The sequence below is a fragment of the Kryptolebias marmoratus genome, linkage group LG8, assembly GCF_001649575.2.
Source record: "Kryptolebias marmoratus isolate JLee-2015 linkage group LG8, ASM164957v2, whole genome shotgun sequence".
Taxonomy (NCBI): Eukaryota; Metazoa; Chordata; class Actinopteri; order Cyprinodontiformes; family Rivulidae; genus Kryptolebias; species Kryptolebias marmoratus.
In genome coordinates, this window is record NC_051437.1 from 17,838,691 (window position 1) to 17,852,956 (window position 14,266).

Sequence of the window (14,266 nt, forward strand, 5' to 3'; positions counted from 1 at the left end):
CCGGTGACCCGCGTCCGGGCGAGGGAACACTGTGTCCAATATTTATGTTCATCATAAGGGGTCTTTGGGCTGCACTTCGTCTGGCCCCTGACCTAGGACCTGTCTGCCTTGGGTGACCCTACTAGGGGCATGAAGCCCCTGACAGCATAGCTCCTAGGATCATTGGGACACTCAAACCCCTCCACCACGATAAGGTGGCAGCCCAGGGAGAGGATTTTTACCAATACCCCAGCCAAAATTTGACCCAGTTTTTTTTTTAACAACTTTGTTTTGGCTCAGTCCTCGCTCCCTGACCAAAACGTTCTGACTTCCATTCCTCATGGGTGAAAAATGTAAGAAGAGCCGGCTCATCGTCATGTTGCTGTTAGAAGTAGGTCAGCCAAGATGGAGTCCACAAATCTTTTCTTATGTTACTCTGCTCATAAGCTTAAAAAAAAAAATACAGTGTGATGGTTGTAAGACAGACTGGAGCACCGCAGCACAGGCATACAACTGTCCGTGATGTCCAAGTGGACATTTTGTAACTAAAACAGTGATTTATGAATATTTGCGGGGGGGACTTGGTGAATGTCAGGTTGGCCTTGGAGGTCCCAGTTGATTAGATCACCTACAAATTGTTGACTTGGTGGTTTTAAAAGAATTACATTATAGATAACATTTTATGTTATTTACATTAGGCATCAAATGAATCCTCAGTTTCTGATGTTCGCTGAAGTAGTAGCTTTATTAGTAGTAGTTTAGTAGTTTTATGATGCTGTCGTGAGACTGATGAGAAATCTGAGGAAAACTCTGCTCATCTGTCTGTTATACGTTGACAGATTACACAAACAGTTGCTTTTATACAGCCACAATGAAAGCATTGTTGCTCAGATGATTCTGTCTCTAACAGCTGATCTGTGAAGCAAGTATTTATTTTATACCAGCAACAGTTTTGCTGAATATCTTGCACTAGTACTTCAATGAGTAATTTATGAATTTTTAGTTTTGGTTTCTGCTCTTATTGTATACAAAACAAACAGGGCATTCCCGTGAGGTGCTGCTCAAATTTTGCATGAGCAAAACCAAAGTAAATTTTTAGGTATCTTGCAGTGTTGTACAACAAATGTTTAGGATTTTGTTTGAGCTCTGGATGTTGGGAGGATGACCTTTAAAAATGTATAAATGTCTTATTTTTTTCCTGTTGCAGGAAAGTCTGGAGTACATCTTCCTGATCATTTTCACATTAGAGTGCTTTCTGAAGATCATAGCGTATGGCTTGGTGTTCCATGAAGGGGCCTATTTACGGAACTGTTGGAACATATTGGACTTCGTCATCGTTTTCATGGGGTAAGACGAGCTCTGTGCTGCAGCTGGATACCCCTCCTGCCAAACAGCCCAGCCTCGCTTCGCCACAGCAGTTCTCACAAGTTAAAAGTACAATATGAAAAGCTGGAGGATATGTTTCTGAAAGTCAGCTTTGTGTTGTTTGGTCTGTTCGAAGGCAAAAGCTTTGCATGTTTGGACATTTAATGTTTTATTCTCCTTCTCTACAGTCTCTTCACCTTTGCTTTGGATACCATAAATATGATAGCAGGAGTGCCAACGGAGAAGGGTGGGGGGTTTGACATGAAGGCCCTGAGAGCCTTCAGAGTACTGAGGCCCCTTCGCCTCGTTTCTGGAGTTCCCAGTAAGAGCCCGTGGTTAAATCCGCACTGAATCTGTATAAAGCAGTCTGATTCATCTGCTCTGAGTCATCAGTATCTGTAGTTAAACTGTTGTCTCTCAGGCCTACAGGTGGTGATGAACTCCATCCTCAAAGCCATGCTGCCTCTGCTGCACATCGCCCTGCTGGTCTTCTTACTGGTCACTATCTATGCTATTATGGGATTGGAGCTTTTTAAGTGCAAAATGCATAAGACCTGCTACTACACCGGCACAAGTATTTATCACAGAACGCAGTCCAGCATATTTACGCTTGAGTTTTCATTTGAAGTTGCTTTATATATAAATGTGTGTGTTTTCTTTTCATCCACAGATATCTATGCACTAGAAGAAGGTGAGCTGCCAGCTCCGTGTGCTCAGGCTGGTAATGGACGCCACTGCAGCATCAACGGCTCAGAGTGTCGGCCTAACTGGGAGGGTCCCAACAATGGGATCACTCACTTCGATAACATTGGTTTTGCCATGCTGACTGTGTACCAGTGTATCACCATGGAGGGGTGGACCAAAGTGCTCTACTGGGTCAGCGATTTAATCATCTTTGCTGCAACATTCCCACAGCTGTCACTATTTTTTGACTGCAATTTAAATGTGGTTTTTTTTTTGGCTGAGAGTCTTGAGTTGTCTTCCAGGTTAATGATGCCATAGGAAATGAGTGGCCGTGGCTCTATTTCGTTCCTCTCATCCTGCTGGGCTCCTTCTTTGTGCTCAATCTTGTTCTGGGTGTGCTCAGTGGGTAAGACGGCAATCGCATTATCTGTTGCATTTGTTCTGCTTCTTCTGATAAACAAATAAATGACCACTTTTCGGTGGGGGGGCTTGGTTGCACACAGGGAGTTTACCAAAGAGAGAGAGAAGGCCAGGTCTCGGGGAGAGTTCCAGAAGTTGCGAGAGCGCCAGCAGCTCGATGAAGACCTCCATGGCTACATGGAATGGATCACTCACGCTGAAGTCCTGGATGCTGACAGAGAGGGCAAAGGTCAGTTCTCTATACCACCTCTTTACCTGTGTTAACTATAGACTTTAAATTATATTTCTCATTATTCTGTCAGGTCTTCTGCCTCTGACCAGTGGAGATTCTGACACAGACAGCCTGTACGATCTGGAAGGCAAAAGTCGTATCATCTACTACTAGTGAGTCTCTTGCTCTATGAATGAATTAATGCGATATCCGTGGTTACTTGGAGCAGTGAGCAAGAGCTGTTTTTGTGTTTAGCCGTCTGGCTCGACGCTGGAACCGTTTCTTTAGGATGAAGTGCCTGGTTTATGTGAAAACCAAGAGTTTTTACTGGTTGGTGATGTTCCTCGTCTTCCTCAACACTCTGACCATAGCCACAGAGTTCCACCACCAACCTGTCCGGCTGACTAACCTGCAAGGTCGGCTATTCATTTAAATCCTTCCTCCTAGATTTGTTCTGCTTTAACTCCTCTTGTACAAATGTTATTTTGCCTCTCTTCTTTTTTTCATCCCAACAGATGCGGCCAGTCGTGTGTTGCTGGTGCTGTTTGTTATTGAAATGTTTGTGAAGATGTACGCCCTGGGACCCAGAGCCTATTTTATGTCGCTGTTTAACCGTTTCGACTTCTTCGTGGTTCTCTGTGGGATCCTGGAGATGATCATGTTGTCTGCAGGGGCCGTTGCTCCCCTGGGCTTCTCTGTGCTCAGGTGCATCCGGCTGCTAAGGATCCTCAAAGTCACAAAGTAAGTCCAGTCCCTTCAGAGATGATGTTACACCAGTTTTAACGGTTATAGAAGAAGTTGTCATTTGATGTTTTTTATTTCCTTGTAGGTACTGGACTTCTCTGAGTAACCTCGTGGCCTCCCTCCTCAACTCTGTTCGCTCCATTGCCTCGCTGCTCCTCCTCCTCTTCCTCTTCATTGTCATCTTTTCTCTCCTGGGAATGCAAGTGTTCGGGGGCAAATTTAACTTCAATGACAACCGACCTCGTCGCAGTAACTTTGACAACTTCCCCCAGGCCCTGATTAGTGTCTTTCAGGTGATCTATCGTCCTTTCATCCTTAACAACGACTGCTGCTTTGTTTTAAACCAAGTTTTACAGCATTTACAGTTATGTTTAAAGCATTTTCCTCATGCCATCCCCATTAAATTGTTTGGGTTTTTTTCTGTCTGTCAGATCCTCACAGGAGAGGAGTGGACCAACATCATGTACAATGGCATTATGGCCTACGGAGGGCCTGTCATTCCTGGCATCCTAGTTTCTATCTACTTCATCATCCTTTTTGTCTGTGGAAACTGTATCCTTCACATCGGTCACAAATGACACTGTAGTTTATAAGTGGCATGTAAGGCAATGAGGCATACAATCACAACCTTTCTTTTCCTGAGCTCTGAGCAACCAGATATCCTCCTGAATGTCTTCTTGGCCATTGCAGTGGACAACTTGGCAGAGGCTGAGAGTCTGACCTCAGCTCAGAAAGAAAAGGCAGAGGAGAAGATGAGGAAGAAGCTGCTGAGGTAATTATAGTAACACGTTTAATACAAGTTGAATCTGATCTGCCCGTGCATAGCCACGTTTTGTTTGATTCTTTCACTGTGTCACTGTACAGGTCCAAAATGCCTGAGAAGACTGATGAAGAGAGGGAGAGGATAGCTAAGAAACTGGCAGAGCAGAGGGCCAAGATAGAGGGCATGCCTACCACAGCCAAGGTTAGTGCTGTGTCTGATGTTATATACAACATACCGTGGAGCATAAGTATCTTTAATACACACTTATTTTTGTTTCCAGCTCAAAATTGATGAGTTTGAATCAAATGTCAATGAAGTGAAAGATCCTTTTCCCCCTGCTGATTTCCCTGGTAAGACATTTTTAGCTTTCTGCTTTTGTTGCATCTTTATCTCAAACATGTCAGTGATGGAGCTGTTACAGAAGGTGGTTGCTTGGTTGGCTTGCAGTAAAAGTGCGGTAACCCACCACTGCTAGTTTGTTCATTTACTTGCAGTAGTTTTCACATCATTCTGTTGATCACCATATAAAAAATACTGATTTTCAGGTCTTTGGTAATTAATTTTCAGCCTGTGTTTCTGCGTCATAGGTGATGATGAGGAGGAAGAGCCTGAAATCCCCATCAGCCCTCGGCCCCGACCAATGGCTGACCTGCAGCTGAAGGAAGAAGCAGTTCCTTTGCCAGAAGCCAGCTCCTTTTTTATTTTTGGCCCTCAGAACAAGTAGGAATCAAACCCTCACTCTAATAGAGGAAGTCCCTTACATATTGTGAATAATCTTTTTCACGTGCGTCTTCGCATTTGTTTGTTATTGTGTATCCAGGTTTCGTAAACTGTGTTACAAAATCATCAACGCTTCATCTTTTACCAACCTGATCCTCCTCTTCATCCTGCTCTCCTCTATCTCACTGGCAGCTGAGGATCCCATTGATCCAAAATCCTACAGAAACCAGGTGACATCAGGTCTCACACAACATGCTGGACAATATTTACTCAGAGAAGGTAAAACTTAACAACTGTCTTTCTGTGTCTTTTTTTCCATCCAGATCTTGGCTTACGCTGATATTGTCTTCACAACAGTGTTCACCATTGAGATTGTGCTGAAGGTAGATTCAGCAATTTGTTTATCCAATCAATATTATTCTTAATATAACAGTTCTGAAGTCACAAATCACAATGTAAACACTAATGAGCAATAATCTGACAGCTTTTTCAACATTGGGCTCAAGATCTCCTCAGTTTTACAGAAATTGAGCTAAAATCTGTCGTGGGAAACACCCTGAGCACTAACAAATTGCACAATATCTTGGTTTAAAACGTTGTCTTTATTTGTTGGAGTCAACCCTGCCTGTCTCTTAACAAAATATCTCATGAACCATTAAACAAATTTAATGAAACTCTCAGAAAGTAATTACTGGATGTACATTTACAACTGATTAACTTTTAGAGTCAATCCAATTAACGATGACCGCCACAGCTAATCGACCTCACAAACACAAAAACTGCCCCTGACTCAGTCGGTTTAACAGATATTGTGCTGAGATTTGATGTGGTTGTAGCTGAGAGTCATCCCCAGCACATGCACCGAGCACTAATGGACGGCTCAAGATCTTTGTTTGAAACTTTGGCACGAAAGGCAGCAGGGGATGCTTTTTTCTGACACTAAATCTTATTGACATGTGCTTTGACATTTTATAAAGTAAAATAGTCACAAATTATTTTATTTTAGAAGCTGAAGTCAGGGACAAAATTGCTTAATAATCACCTAAAAAAAATCTGTAGATTATCTAAATATTTGCTGATTTCGACAATTAAAAATGTGTATTTTTAAGGCTGAACACCTGGATTTCTGCTTCAGTATTGCTCTGAAACGGCACTGTTTGTCCCTGACAGATGACCGTGTACGGAGCGTTCATGCACAAAGGCTCGTTCTGTCGGAACTCTTTCAACATCCTGGATCTGATTGTGGTCGGCGTGTCACTGCTGTCCATGGGAATGGAGTGAGTTTACATTCATCAGTGACACAGTGACGTACAGAGTGTCACTGTTGTTATTCTTACCGAATTATACAGTTTATACATCTGGGACATGCTCTTTGTTCTGTGATGTTTGCAGATCCAGCGCCATCTCTGTGGTGAAGATTCTCAGGGTGCTAAGGGTGCTGAGGCCTCTCCGAGCCATCAACAGAGCCAAGGGGCTGAAGGTGCAACAGGCTTCGGCTACTCGTTTAATCAAATGGAAGTGATCAATTGTTTATTGAAATAATATTCAAACAACTGCTCCAGGAAGTAAAAAAAATGCATTCAAGTAAAGAAGTGAATGCACAATTAGCAAGTGGAGTTTAAGTCCTCATTCTGAAGAAAATTGAGACTGATTTGATCAGATATTTTAATGTAGTTCTTCCCAAATAACAGTCAGTCTCTCTATGGTGTCACAGGATAAACTGAAAGGATGTAAGATTACCACAGAAATGGAAAATGAGTGAATTAAAAACTGAAGCAGATGAAATAGCCGTTTTTTTTACACGTGTTTCTTGTGAAATATTGGATTCTTTTACCTGATTTGGCCTCAAAAGTTAATCATTTAAAAACATCTTGTATCACTGCACACCTGAGTGGGACAGAATCTCAGCTAAGGCTAAAAGTTAGAATCACAATGGTGAAATCTGGCTTCATCTTTAACATAAGGATATATATAAAAGTCTTAAACAACCCCTAAGATAAAGTGTAAGGTCTATTGATCAGTATCTGAAAGTCTTGTCTTTAAGAAAAGTGTAACAAAATATCCAGCTAAGTCCTGAAACAGGACCTGAGAGACGCAGCGTCCTTCAGTGACATGTGACATGTTTTCACATAACAGCTCTTTAATTTTCAGATAATAGCGTTGTCTTTGGTATTTTTCATAGGTTTGACTGAACAAAGGAAATAAAATACATTTTTCCAACTGGCTGCTGGTAACAAAGTATCTGAAGAGCTGATTTCAAATGGTTTTGTTTGCCAAGTTGTCTGTTTGTGTCGACACCTCACTAGTTCGTCTGTGGAGTTTAGGAGCCTGTTTATGCCTGAATAATAAGTCAAAGTTGAGAGAGTTAAAGGATCACAGGAAAAGTCTGGCTGCCTGGAAGCTAAAGTTTACCACTGACGTTTGATGCTAAAAAAAGGCCTACAGAAGGATAGAGAGCAAATCGTCACAGTGTTTATCAGTATAACTGTTAAAACAACAGCAGCGGCTCTGGTTGTTGGACGGGTTTAAGGCAGAAAACATGCAGACAGTAGTCTCAGTGTGGGGGACAGCGTGACCTCAGCCTTAGCTGCGTTACAGAAAGTTGTGAAGACTAGTCATCAAAGTGTTATGGGACAAATGCTTTAAACTGCAACTAATGAAAATACTTCAGTTTGTACTCAAATGTGACAAACAGGTGAAAATATTAACCTTGGTTGTTTCTTATCTGTGCTTTTCCAGCATGTGGTCCAGTGTGTGTTTGTGGCCATCAAAACAATCGGCAACATCGTCCTGGTCACCATGCTGCTGAACTTCATGTTCGCCTGCATTGGAGTGCAACTCTTTAAGGTAGTTTTTTTTTAAATGTTACTTTGTAAGATACTGAAACGGTCATATTTCCAAACTTTAGAAGCATAGAATCCGGGCTGCTTGTGTTTTAAATTAGTCGCTAATCCTTTTCCTCCCAGGGTAAATTCTACAGCTGCACAGATCCGACCAAAGTGACTGCGGAGGAATGCCAGTAAGGCAAAACGCTCCTCACACATCAGAGATTTCACCTGTCAGAACTGTAACGCTGTTTTCGAGTCACCGCTCACTGTGCGTGCTTTCAGGGGATCCTTCGTGAAGCACATCGAGAGCTCGCTGCAGGACACGGGGGTGGCGAAAAGAGAATGGGTCAACAGTGACTTCAACTTTGACAACGTGCTCTACGGGATGCTGGCTCTGTTCACGGTTTCCACGTTTGAAGGCTGGCCTAAGTAAACTCAAGATTCCAGTTTTATCAGTTTTATCTGTTCGAGCTGGAGCTCATTTTACACGTGGTTATTTTGTTGTGTGGAGTCTAGACAAATGAGCCTAACTGTGTCTCTGATGGATTTTCAGACTCTTATACAGAGCCATCGATTCATCAGAAGAAGATCTGGGTCCCGTCTACAACAACCGCGTCGACGTGTCCATCTTCTTCATCATCTATATCATTCTCATCGCCTTCTTCATGATGAACATCTTTGTGGGTTTCGTCATCGTCACCTTTCAGGAGCAGGGCGAGCAGGAGTACAAGGACTGCGAGCTGGACAAGAACCAGGTATGTATGACGAAGCCGAAGACAGCGAGCGTCAGTGATCCCTGCCAAAATCTAAAACCCTGTCCGTTGTACCTCTCCTCAGCGCCAGTGCGTGCAGTACGCCCTGAAGGCTCGCCCTCTGAGGTGCTACATCCCAAAAAACCCGTACCAGTACAGGGTCTGGTACATCGTCACCTCCTGTTACTTTGAGTACCTGATGTTCTTCCTGATTATGCTGAACACCTTGTGTCTGGGGATGCAGGTACATAAATAATGATCAGATTGCAACCTAAAACCACAATGATTGTCAGCAGAGCTTCAAATTTTGAAACAACAATGAAGATATTGAGCATCACCTTTGGTGTTATCTTGATAGCAATATATGTTATGTACTTTATAGATGATAAAAAATATATTATTGAAGTGTTGCTAATCTCAGGCAAGTAGTATGCTACAAAACTGTGTAAAAAAAATACTGTTTTATCTCAGTAAATCTGGGGTTTTTTGGTTTTAATTGTATTTTCAACTTGAAAGGTTAACATTATGTTTTTATTGACATTTATTCAGCATATCACCATCATTTTTTAATGTTAAGTCCTTTTTCCCCGCTCTGACCAGCACTGCAACCAGTCGGACCACGTCACCAAGCTGTCCGACACTCTGAACTTGATCTTCACCGTGCTCTTCACGGTGGAGATGATCCTGAAGCTCATGGCCTTCAAAGTTCGGGTAAATCCTCTACTGTTCTTTCTTTTCATAGTCGCAGCTAAGCCTGTGTTTCTGTATGTGCCGGTATGATTTATCTTCTCATTCAGGGCTACTTTGGAGACCCGTGGAATGTCTTTGACTTCATCATCGTCATTGGCAGCGTTGTTGACGTCATTCTGAGTGAAGTCGATGTGAGTACAAACCTCGTATACTTTGAGAATCCCACGTGTCAGATTCTCATTGCAGGTGCTGTTTAAGCTCATCTAAATCAGGCATTTCGGAACAAGAGACTATATTTATTCAGTAATCTGACCCAGAAGCACCACATCTGATTGGTGTCTGGAGAAACTAGCTCCCAGGATGGGGTCAGTAATGTGGTCGTCCATTACCGCCTCCCTCCTCCACTCTCCTCAACGACTTCTAATGTCACCGGTTTCAGTGATTTGACAGCCCCTGACTTGTGTGAGCACCTAAAAAGAGCACAATCAGTTGAAGATTTAGTGTGATTTTTATGCCAGTCACATCTTCTGTCATCGTTGCACTGCCTTGTCCTCATTGTTTCATCCACAAACACATTTTTTTGTTCCCCACAATTCTTTCTCACCTTTTTTTTTTCTTCACCTATCCCATCAGTCCTCGTGTCCTCCACGAGTCTCACTCCTCATGTCTATCCTCCACAGACTGCGCTGGAATCCAGTGGAGGGCTGTACTGTCTCCATGGCTGTGCTGTAAATATCTGCACCGCTGCATGAGCCTTGCCGTGTGAGCACAGACTAAACCACGACTCTTTATTTACTCAAATGATGCTCAAACTGCTCAAAAAACTGTTTTTTTTACTGTCTGATGCAACTGACAGAGCAATTGGAAAACAAGCCTTAGTATTTTTTTATAATAGGCTACAGTATGATTCTCACTGTTTGTATAAACAGGGCTGTTTCTAAACTGTAGTTAAAGTTAATGGTTTGACTGATGGAAAACTTGTAATATTATGGCAGCATATTGTGTGCATTTTGTTTATTTTTGCACGAGTTTTAGCTTTTTAGCACATCAGACTCAGTTTTTATTTTATTCCTCGATCTGATGTTGACCTTTTTTTGAAACCTTGATTTAAAAAAAAAAGGTTTAGCGTGTTCTGTTTAACTATATCAAACAGAACTAAGACAACTTCCTCTTTGTGCAGGAGACGAATCCCATGCAAGAAATTGCGGTAAGTCAAGATTCTCTCCACTTTGAAGAAAGTTAGGTGTTTGTGTTTTGCTGCCTTCAAGAAACTTTTGTCTTTTCTTCCCCAGGCTTCTGAAAACGCTTCAGTGTCCATCACCTTCTTCCGACTCTTCCGTGTGATGCGTCTGGTCAAACTGCTGAATCGATCAGAGGGCATCCGTAACCTGCTGTGGACCTTCATCAAGTCCTTCCAGGTTTTCATAATTATCACCCCTTCCTTGCTGTCAATATTGTTATTTCCAGTCTCTGCTGAGCTTCTGATCAATCTGTTTTCTCTCTGCAGGCTCTCCCTCATGTAGCTCTGCTCATAGTGATGCTCTTCTTCATCTATGCTGTCATCGGGATGCAGGTACAGCCGTTGGTGTTTATTCTGCGGAAGACAAAACTTTAAATCTCCGTGGGCTCGTTACGTGTCTGGTTAATGTCACCAAGACAAGCTGATCCATACATAATATTGATGACAAAGTTTTGATTTGGATTGTTCCAACCCTCAGATCTTTGGAAAGGTGGCTTTAAAGGACGGCACCCAAATCAATCGCAACAACAACTTCCAGACATTCCCTCAGGCTGTTCTGATGTTATTCCGGTAAGTCTCGTAGCCAGGATGTGGGGATAACAACGCGTTTCTTTTTTTTTTTTTTAAGTACATTAGAGTGTATTAATGTGTTCAGATGTGCCACTGGAGAGGCTTGGCAAGAGGTCATGATGGCATCGATGTACGGGAAGCAGTGTGACCCCAAGTCCGACTTCCTGCCGGGAGAAGAGTACACCTGCGGGTCCAACTTTGCTGTTTTCTACTTCCTCAGTTTCTACTGTCTGTGTGCCTTCCTGGTTAGAAGCAGTTATCTTTTCTTTAACCAGTTTCTCAACGTTGTATTTCTTTAGAAAAGTTCAAATAAAATTTACACCTTTTTTCTAACTTATTCCAGATCTTGAACCTGTTTGTAGCAGTCATCATGGACAACTTTGACTACCTGACCCGCGATTGGTCTCTTCTTGGGCCGCACCATCTGGATGAGTTTAAGAAAATCTGGGCTGAATATGACCCTGAAGCCACGTGAGTGTGAACACTAAAGCTGTATTCAGTTTTCTCTTGGAAAAATGGGGTTTTATAATAAGCGACTCTCTAACCTACAGGGGGAGAATCAAACATCTGGATGTGGTGACGCTGTTACGGAGCATCCAGCCCCCGTTGGGCTTCGGCAAGTTCTGTCCACATCGCGCTGCGTGCAAGGTAAACAGGAAGATCACTCCTGTGAATGCACATTTGTTCCAATCTTTGCTCCAAGTCTGTTGTTTTGTTTGTTCTGTGTGTAGAGGCTGGTTGGTATGAACATGCCCCTCAACAGCGATGGCACCGTCACTTTCAATGCCACCCTGTTCGCGCTGGTCAGGACGGCGCTCAAAATCAAAACGGAAGGTACAGCGACTCACACTTCCTTCACCGTCACCTTTTATAATTCCGTAACACTTTCCTGGAAATGATCTGCGCAGGAAACTTCGAGCAGGCCAATGAGGAGCTGAGAGCCATCATAAAGCAAATCTGGAAACGCACCAGTATGAAACTGCTGGATCAGGTCATCCCCCCCATAGGAGGCAAGTCTGTCGACACGATCAGCAGCTTTTAAACTTTTACAAAATGAGCTACAGTTTCTGACAAAGATAACACTGACTTGCAGATGATGAGGTTACCGTGGGGAAGTTCTACGCCACCTTTTTGCTCCAGGATCATTTCCGTAAGTTCATGAAGCGACAGGAGGAGTACTATGGTTACCGTCCGACTAAGAAGAGCGCCTCAGGACCAGAAATCCAGGTGAACCCCTCGTTTAGCAGGGATACAGATGGTTGTGAAGCTGCAGTGTAGCTGCTTCTGCGTCACCTATTGCTTTGTGTCTTCTTCCCATCCTTCTGAACACACAAAGGTTTTAGCTTTTTATTTTCTGTTCAATGTAGGCGGGTCTGAGGAGCATAGAAGAAGAAGCTGCCCCAGAGATGCACAGAGCCATTTCAGGAGACCTGCAGAACGAGGAAGAAATGGACCGAGCGATGGAAGAGGCTGGAGAAGAAGCCATTTACCAGGCATGAAGCTAATTTCTTCAATGTGTTTCACTGTCATGAACACATTATCACAAACACATCATCCATCATAGCCAGTTTGAGAAAAGTATCAAGTCGAGCTAAAAAGAGAAGTTGCAGCGATATGAAGTCAGTTGCTTTCCTTAAACCTGCCTTCATGTTTTATAAATAAATGGCTTCTTTATTTCACTGTAATTGTGTGAATTTACCTGCTTGGTGTTTCCAGCGTTCACACGATCTGTTTGGTGACCGAGTCCACTCCTTCTCCTCCTCGGAGCCGGCCAACTCTCAGAGCGCCCAGGTGACCAACCAGCGGCCCCTCCAGTTCTCCGAGAGCCAGTCCGAGTCGCCGCCAAACTCCTCTGCCTTGGTGCCCAGCGCTGACTTTTTCCCCACGACTGCACCAAAGAGCAACACTAACAACAACGCCTTCGCAGAGTGAGCGCTGACACACACTCGTGTCCACTTTGATGACGTAAGCTGGTGTTATGTCTGATGGTGATTTTACTTCTTTTTTTTTTTTTTCTCTGTAAGAATTTCTTTTGAAAGAGAAGGAAGTCCAGACGAGTTCTACAATCCTTATGAGGATGACGAACCAGGTATGACAGAAAATAAATTATAAGATCAGTAAAGGCAGAACAATTGAGTCACATGCCAACAAAGTGAGCGCTCCTTTGTTTTAAAGGCCACATTTATCTTGTCTGGATACAATCTGTCAAATAACACTGAAGAACTAAAAAAAAAACATTTTTTCTCCATTTTTTAAGACATTAAACACTCCTGGGACTTCACTGTGAGAACAGACAAAACACAGGTAGGTATAAAGCAGACCCATCTGGTGTAGGTGACCGTGAACAGAGTATTTTATGCATGAACGTCTTTCTTTTGCAGTTTCCTTATGACCCCATCTATGGAGGCGGTCAGAGTTCTGAGTCTGCAGCCGATCGGCTCGTCCAGGAGGTCAGTGGAGAAGCCAAACAGTCACAACCGCTGTCATAATCCAACTACGGTTTACGCCACAGAAGGGAAACTATTGTGTTTGTAGGAGTATAATGCGTGATTCGACATGTTGTAAAAGAATTAACCGTATGTAACGGTGTGTTGCTTTTCCTCAGGCTCTTGAAAGAGGTCTTGTCTCTTTGGCCAAAGACCCGGACTTTGTCGCTGTAACTAAAGAGGAAATGGCCGAAGCCATGCACGTCCCCGTGTGTGAAATGGAGGGGATGGCTCGGGGCATTCTCAGCCAACGCTCCGGCAGCGTCCCCTCGGCTAAAAAGAGACGTCCTGTCCCCGTACCTCCATCTGGCCCCGCTGCGGCGGGACGAAAGACCAGCCAGCCAGAGCCGGCTGTTAGGAAAAAGAGACGTCCAATTCCCACGATTCCTGCCCAGAAGAAACCGGACGACTCTGAGGTTTAAAAGATGTTACCTGAGATAACATGGTTAAAAGTGGATTTTTACTCTTTAAAGTGGCTTCCCCTCATGTAGCATCACTGTCCTTGTTGACCTTTGGACAATGAGTGTCTGTTAGCGTGACTGAAGGTAAAAAAAAAAAACTGGGTAGAGCGAGTTAAAGAAATTGCTAAGAGTGGTTGAAGCTTAATCAAGGAGAAACACAAACATCTGATAAGACACCTTTCAGATTTATTGGACTAATAAAAACACAAACCTATGTCAAAGTAAACTGATTGACGCACTTCTTTCTTTGTAGCATTTATTGAGGAGATCCATTCCACTTAGGGGAGAGCTGTGAGAGCGAGCAGAGTGTGTTACTGTAGGCTCGCCGAGGGAGGCGGGACGCTGACCTGCGA

At 43.3% G+C, this 14,266-nt stretch overlaps 1 protein-coding gene across 1 annotated transcript in view; it reads left to right on the forward strand.

Annotated features, from left to right (window-relative positions):
* LOC108244587 (dihydropyridine-sensitive L-type skeletal muscle calcium channel subunit alpha-1) overlaps positions 1 to 13,874 on the forward strand; it is a 20,583-nt gene extending 6,709 nt beyond the window's left edge. Inside the window, exons 3-45 of the mRNA XM_017430910.2 lie at positions 1,187 to 1,326; positions 1,533 to 1,666; positions 1,766 to 1,918; positions 2,015 to 2,220; positions 2,331 to 2,434; positions 2,532 to 2,677; positions 2,751 to 2,832; positions 2,915 to 3,075; positions 3,175 to 3,400; positions 3,489 to 3,696; positions 3,835 to 3,955; positions 4,061 to 4,175; positions 4,268 to 4,367; positions 4,447 to 4,516; positions 4,754 to 4,886; positions 4,987 to 5,116; positions 5,210 to 5,269; positions 6,057 to 6,163; positions 6,279 to 6,366; positions 7,626 to 7,733; positions 7,853 to 7,905; positions 7,997 to 8,143; positions 8,268 to 8,469; positions 8,552 to 8,710; positions 9,067 to 9,177; positions 9,264 to 9,347; positions 9,837 to 9,884; positions 10,337 to 10,363; positions 10,449 to 10,574; positions 10,664 to 10,729; positions 10,875 to 10,966; positions 11,052 to 11,211; positions 11,310 to 11,437; positions 11,518 to 11,614; positions 11,698 to 11,800; positions 11,875 to 11,976; positions 12,060 to 12,193; positions 12,334 to 12,459; positions 12,683 to 12,894; positions 12,991 to 13,055; positions 13,224 to 13,270; positions 13,348 to 13,416; positions 13,572 to 13,874. Coding sequence (XP_017286399.1) covers positions 1,187 to 1,326; positions 1,533 to 1,666; positions 1,766 to 1,918; positions 2,015 to 2,220; positions 2,331 to 2,434; positions 2,532 to 2,677; positions 2,751 to 2,832; positions 2,915 to 3,075; positions 3,175 to 3,400; positions 3,489 to 3,696; positions 3,835 to 3,955; positions 4,061 to 4,175; positions 4,268 to 4,367; positions 4,447 to 4,516; positions 4,754 to 4,886; positions 4,987 to 5,116; positions 5,210 to 5,269; positions 6,057 to 6,163; positions 6,279 to 6,366; positions 7,626 to 7,733; positions 7,853 to 7,905; positions 7,997 to 8,143; positions 8,268 to 8,469; positions 8,552 to 8,710; positions 9,067 to 9,177; positions 9,264 to 9,347; positions 9,837 to 9,884; positions 10,337 to 10,363; positions 10,449 to 10,574; positions 10,664 to 10,729; positions 10,875 to 10,966; positions 11,052 to 11,211; positions 11,310 to 11,437; positions 11,518 to 11,614; positions 11,698 to 11,800; positions 11,875 to 11,976; positions 12,060 to 12,193; positions 12,334 to 12,459; positions 12,683 to 12,894; positions 12,991 to 13,055; positions 13,224 to 13,270; positions 13,348 to 13,416; positions 13,572 to 13,874 — 5,253 coding nt within the window. The remainder of the gene's footprint in view (positions 1 to 1,186; positions 1,327 to 1,532; positions 1,667 to 1,765; positions 1,919 to 2,014; positions 2,221 to 2,330; positions 2,435 to 2,531; positions 2,678 to 2,750; positions 2,833 to 2,914; positions 3,076 to 3,174; positions 3,401 to 3,488; positions 3,697 to 3,834; positions 3,956 to 4,060; positions 4,176 to 4,267; positions 4,368 to 4,446; positions 4,517 to 4,753; positions 4,887 to 4,986; positions 5,117 to 5,209; positions 5,270 to 6,056; positions 6,164 to 6,278; positions 6,367 to 7,625; positions 7,734 to 7,852; positions 7,906 to 7,996; positions 8,144 to 8,267; positions 8,470 to 8,551; positions 8,711 to 9,066; positions 9,178 to 9,263; positions 9,348 to 9,836; positions 9,885 to 10,336; positions 10,364 to 10,448; positions 10,575 to 10,663; positions 10,730 to 10,874; positions 10,967 to 11,051; positions 11,212 to 11,309; positions 11,438 to 11,517; positions 11,615 to 11,697; positions 11,801 to 11,874; positions 11,977 to 12,059; positions 12,194 to 12,333; positions 12,460 to 12,682; positions 12,895 to 12,990; positions 13,056 to 13,223; positions 13,271 to 13,347; positions 13,417 to 13,571) is intronic.
* Positions 13,875 to 14,266: the final 392 nt, after the last annotated feature.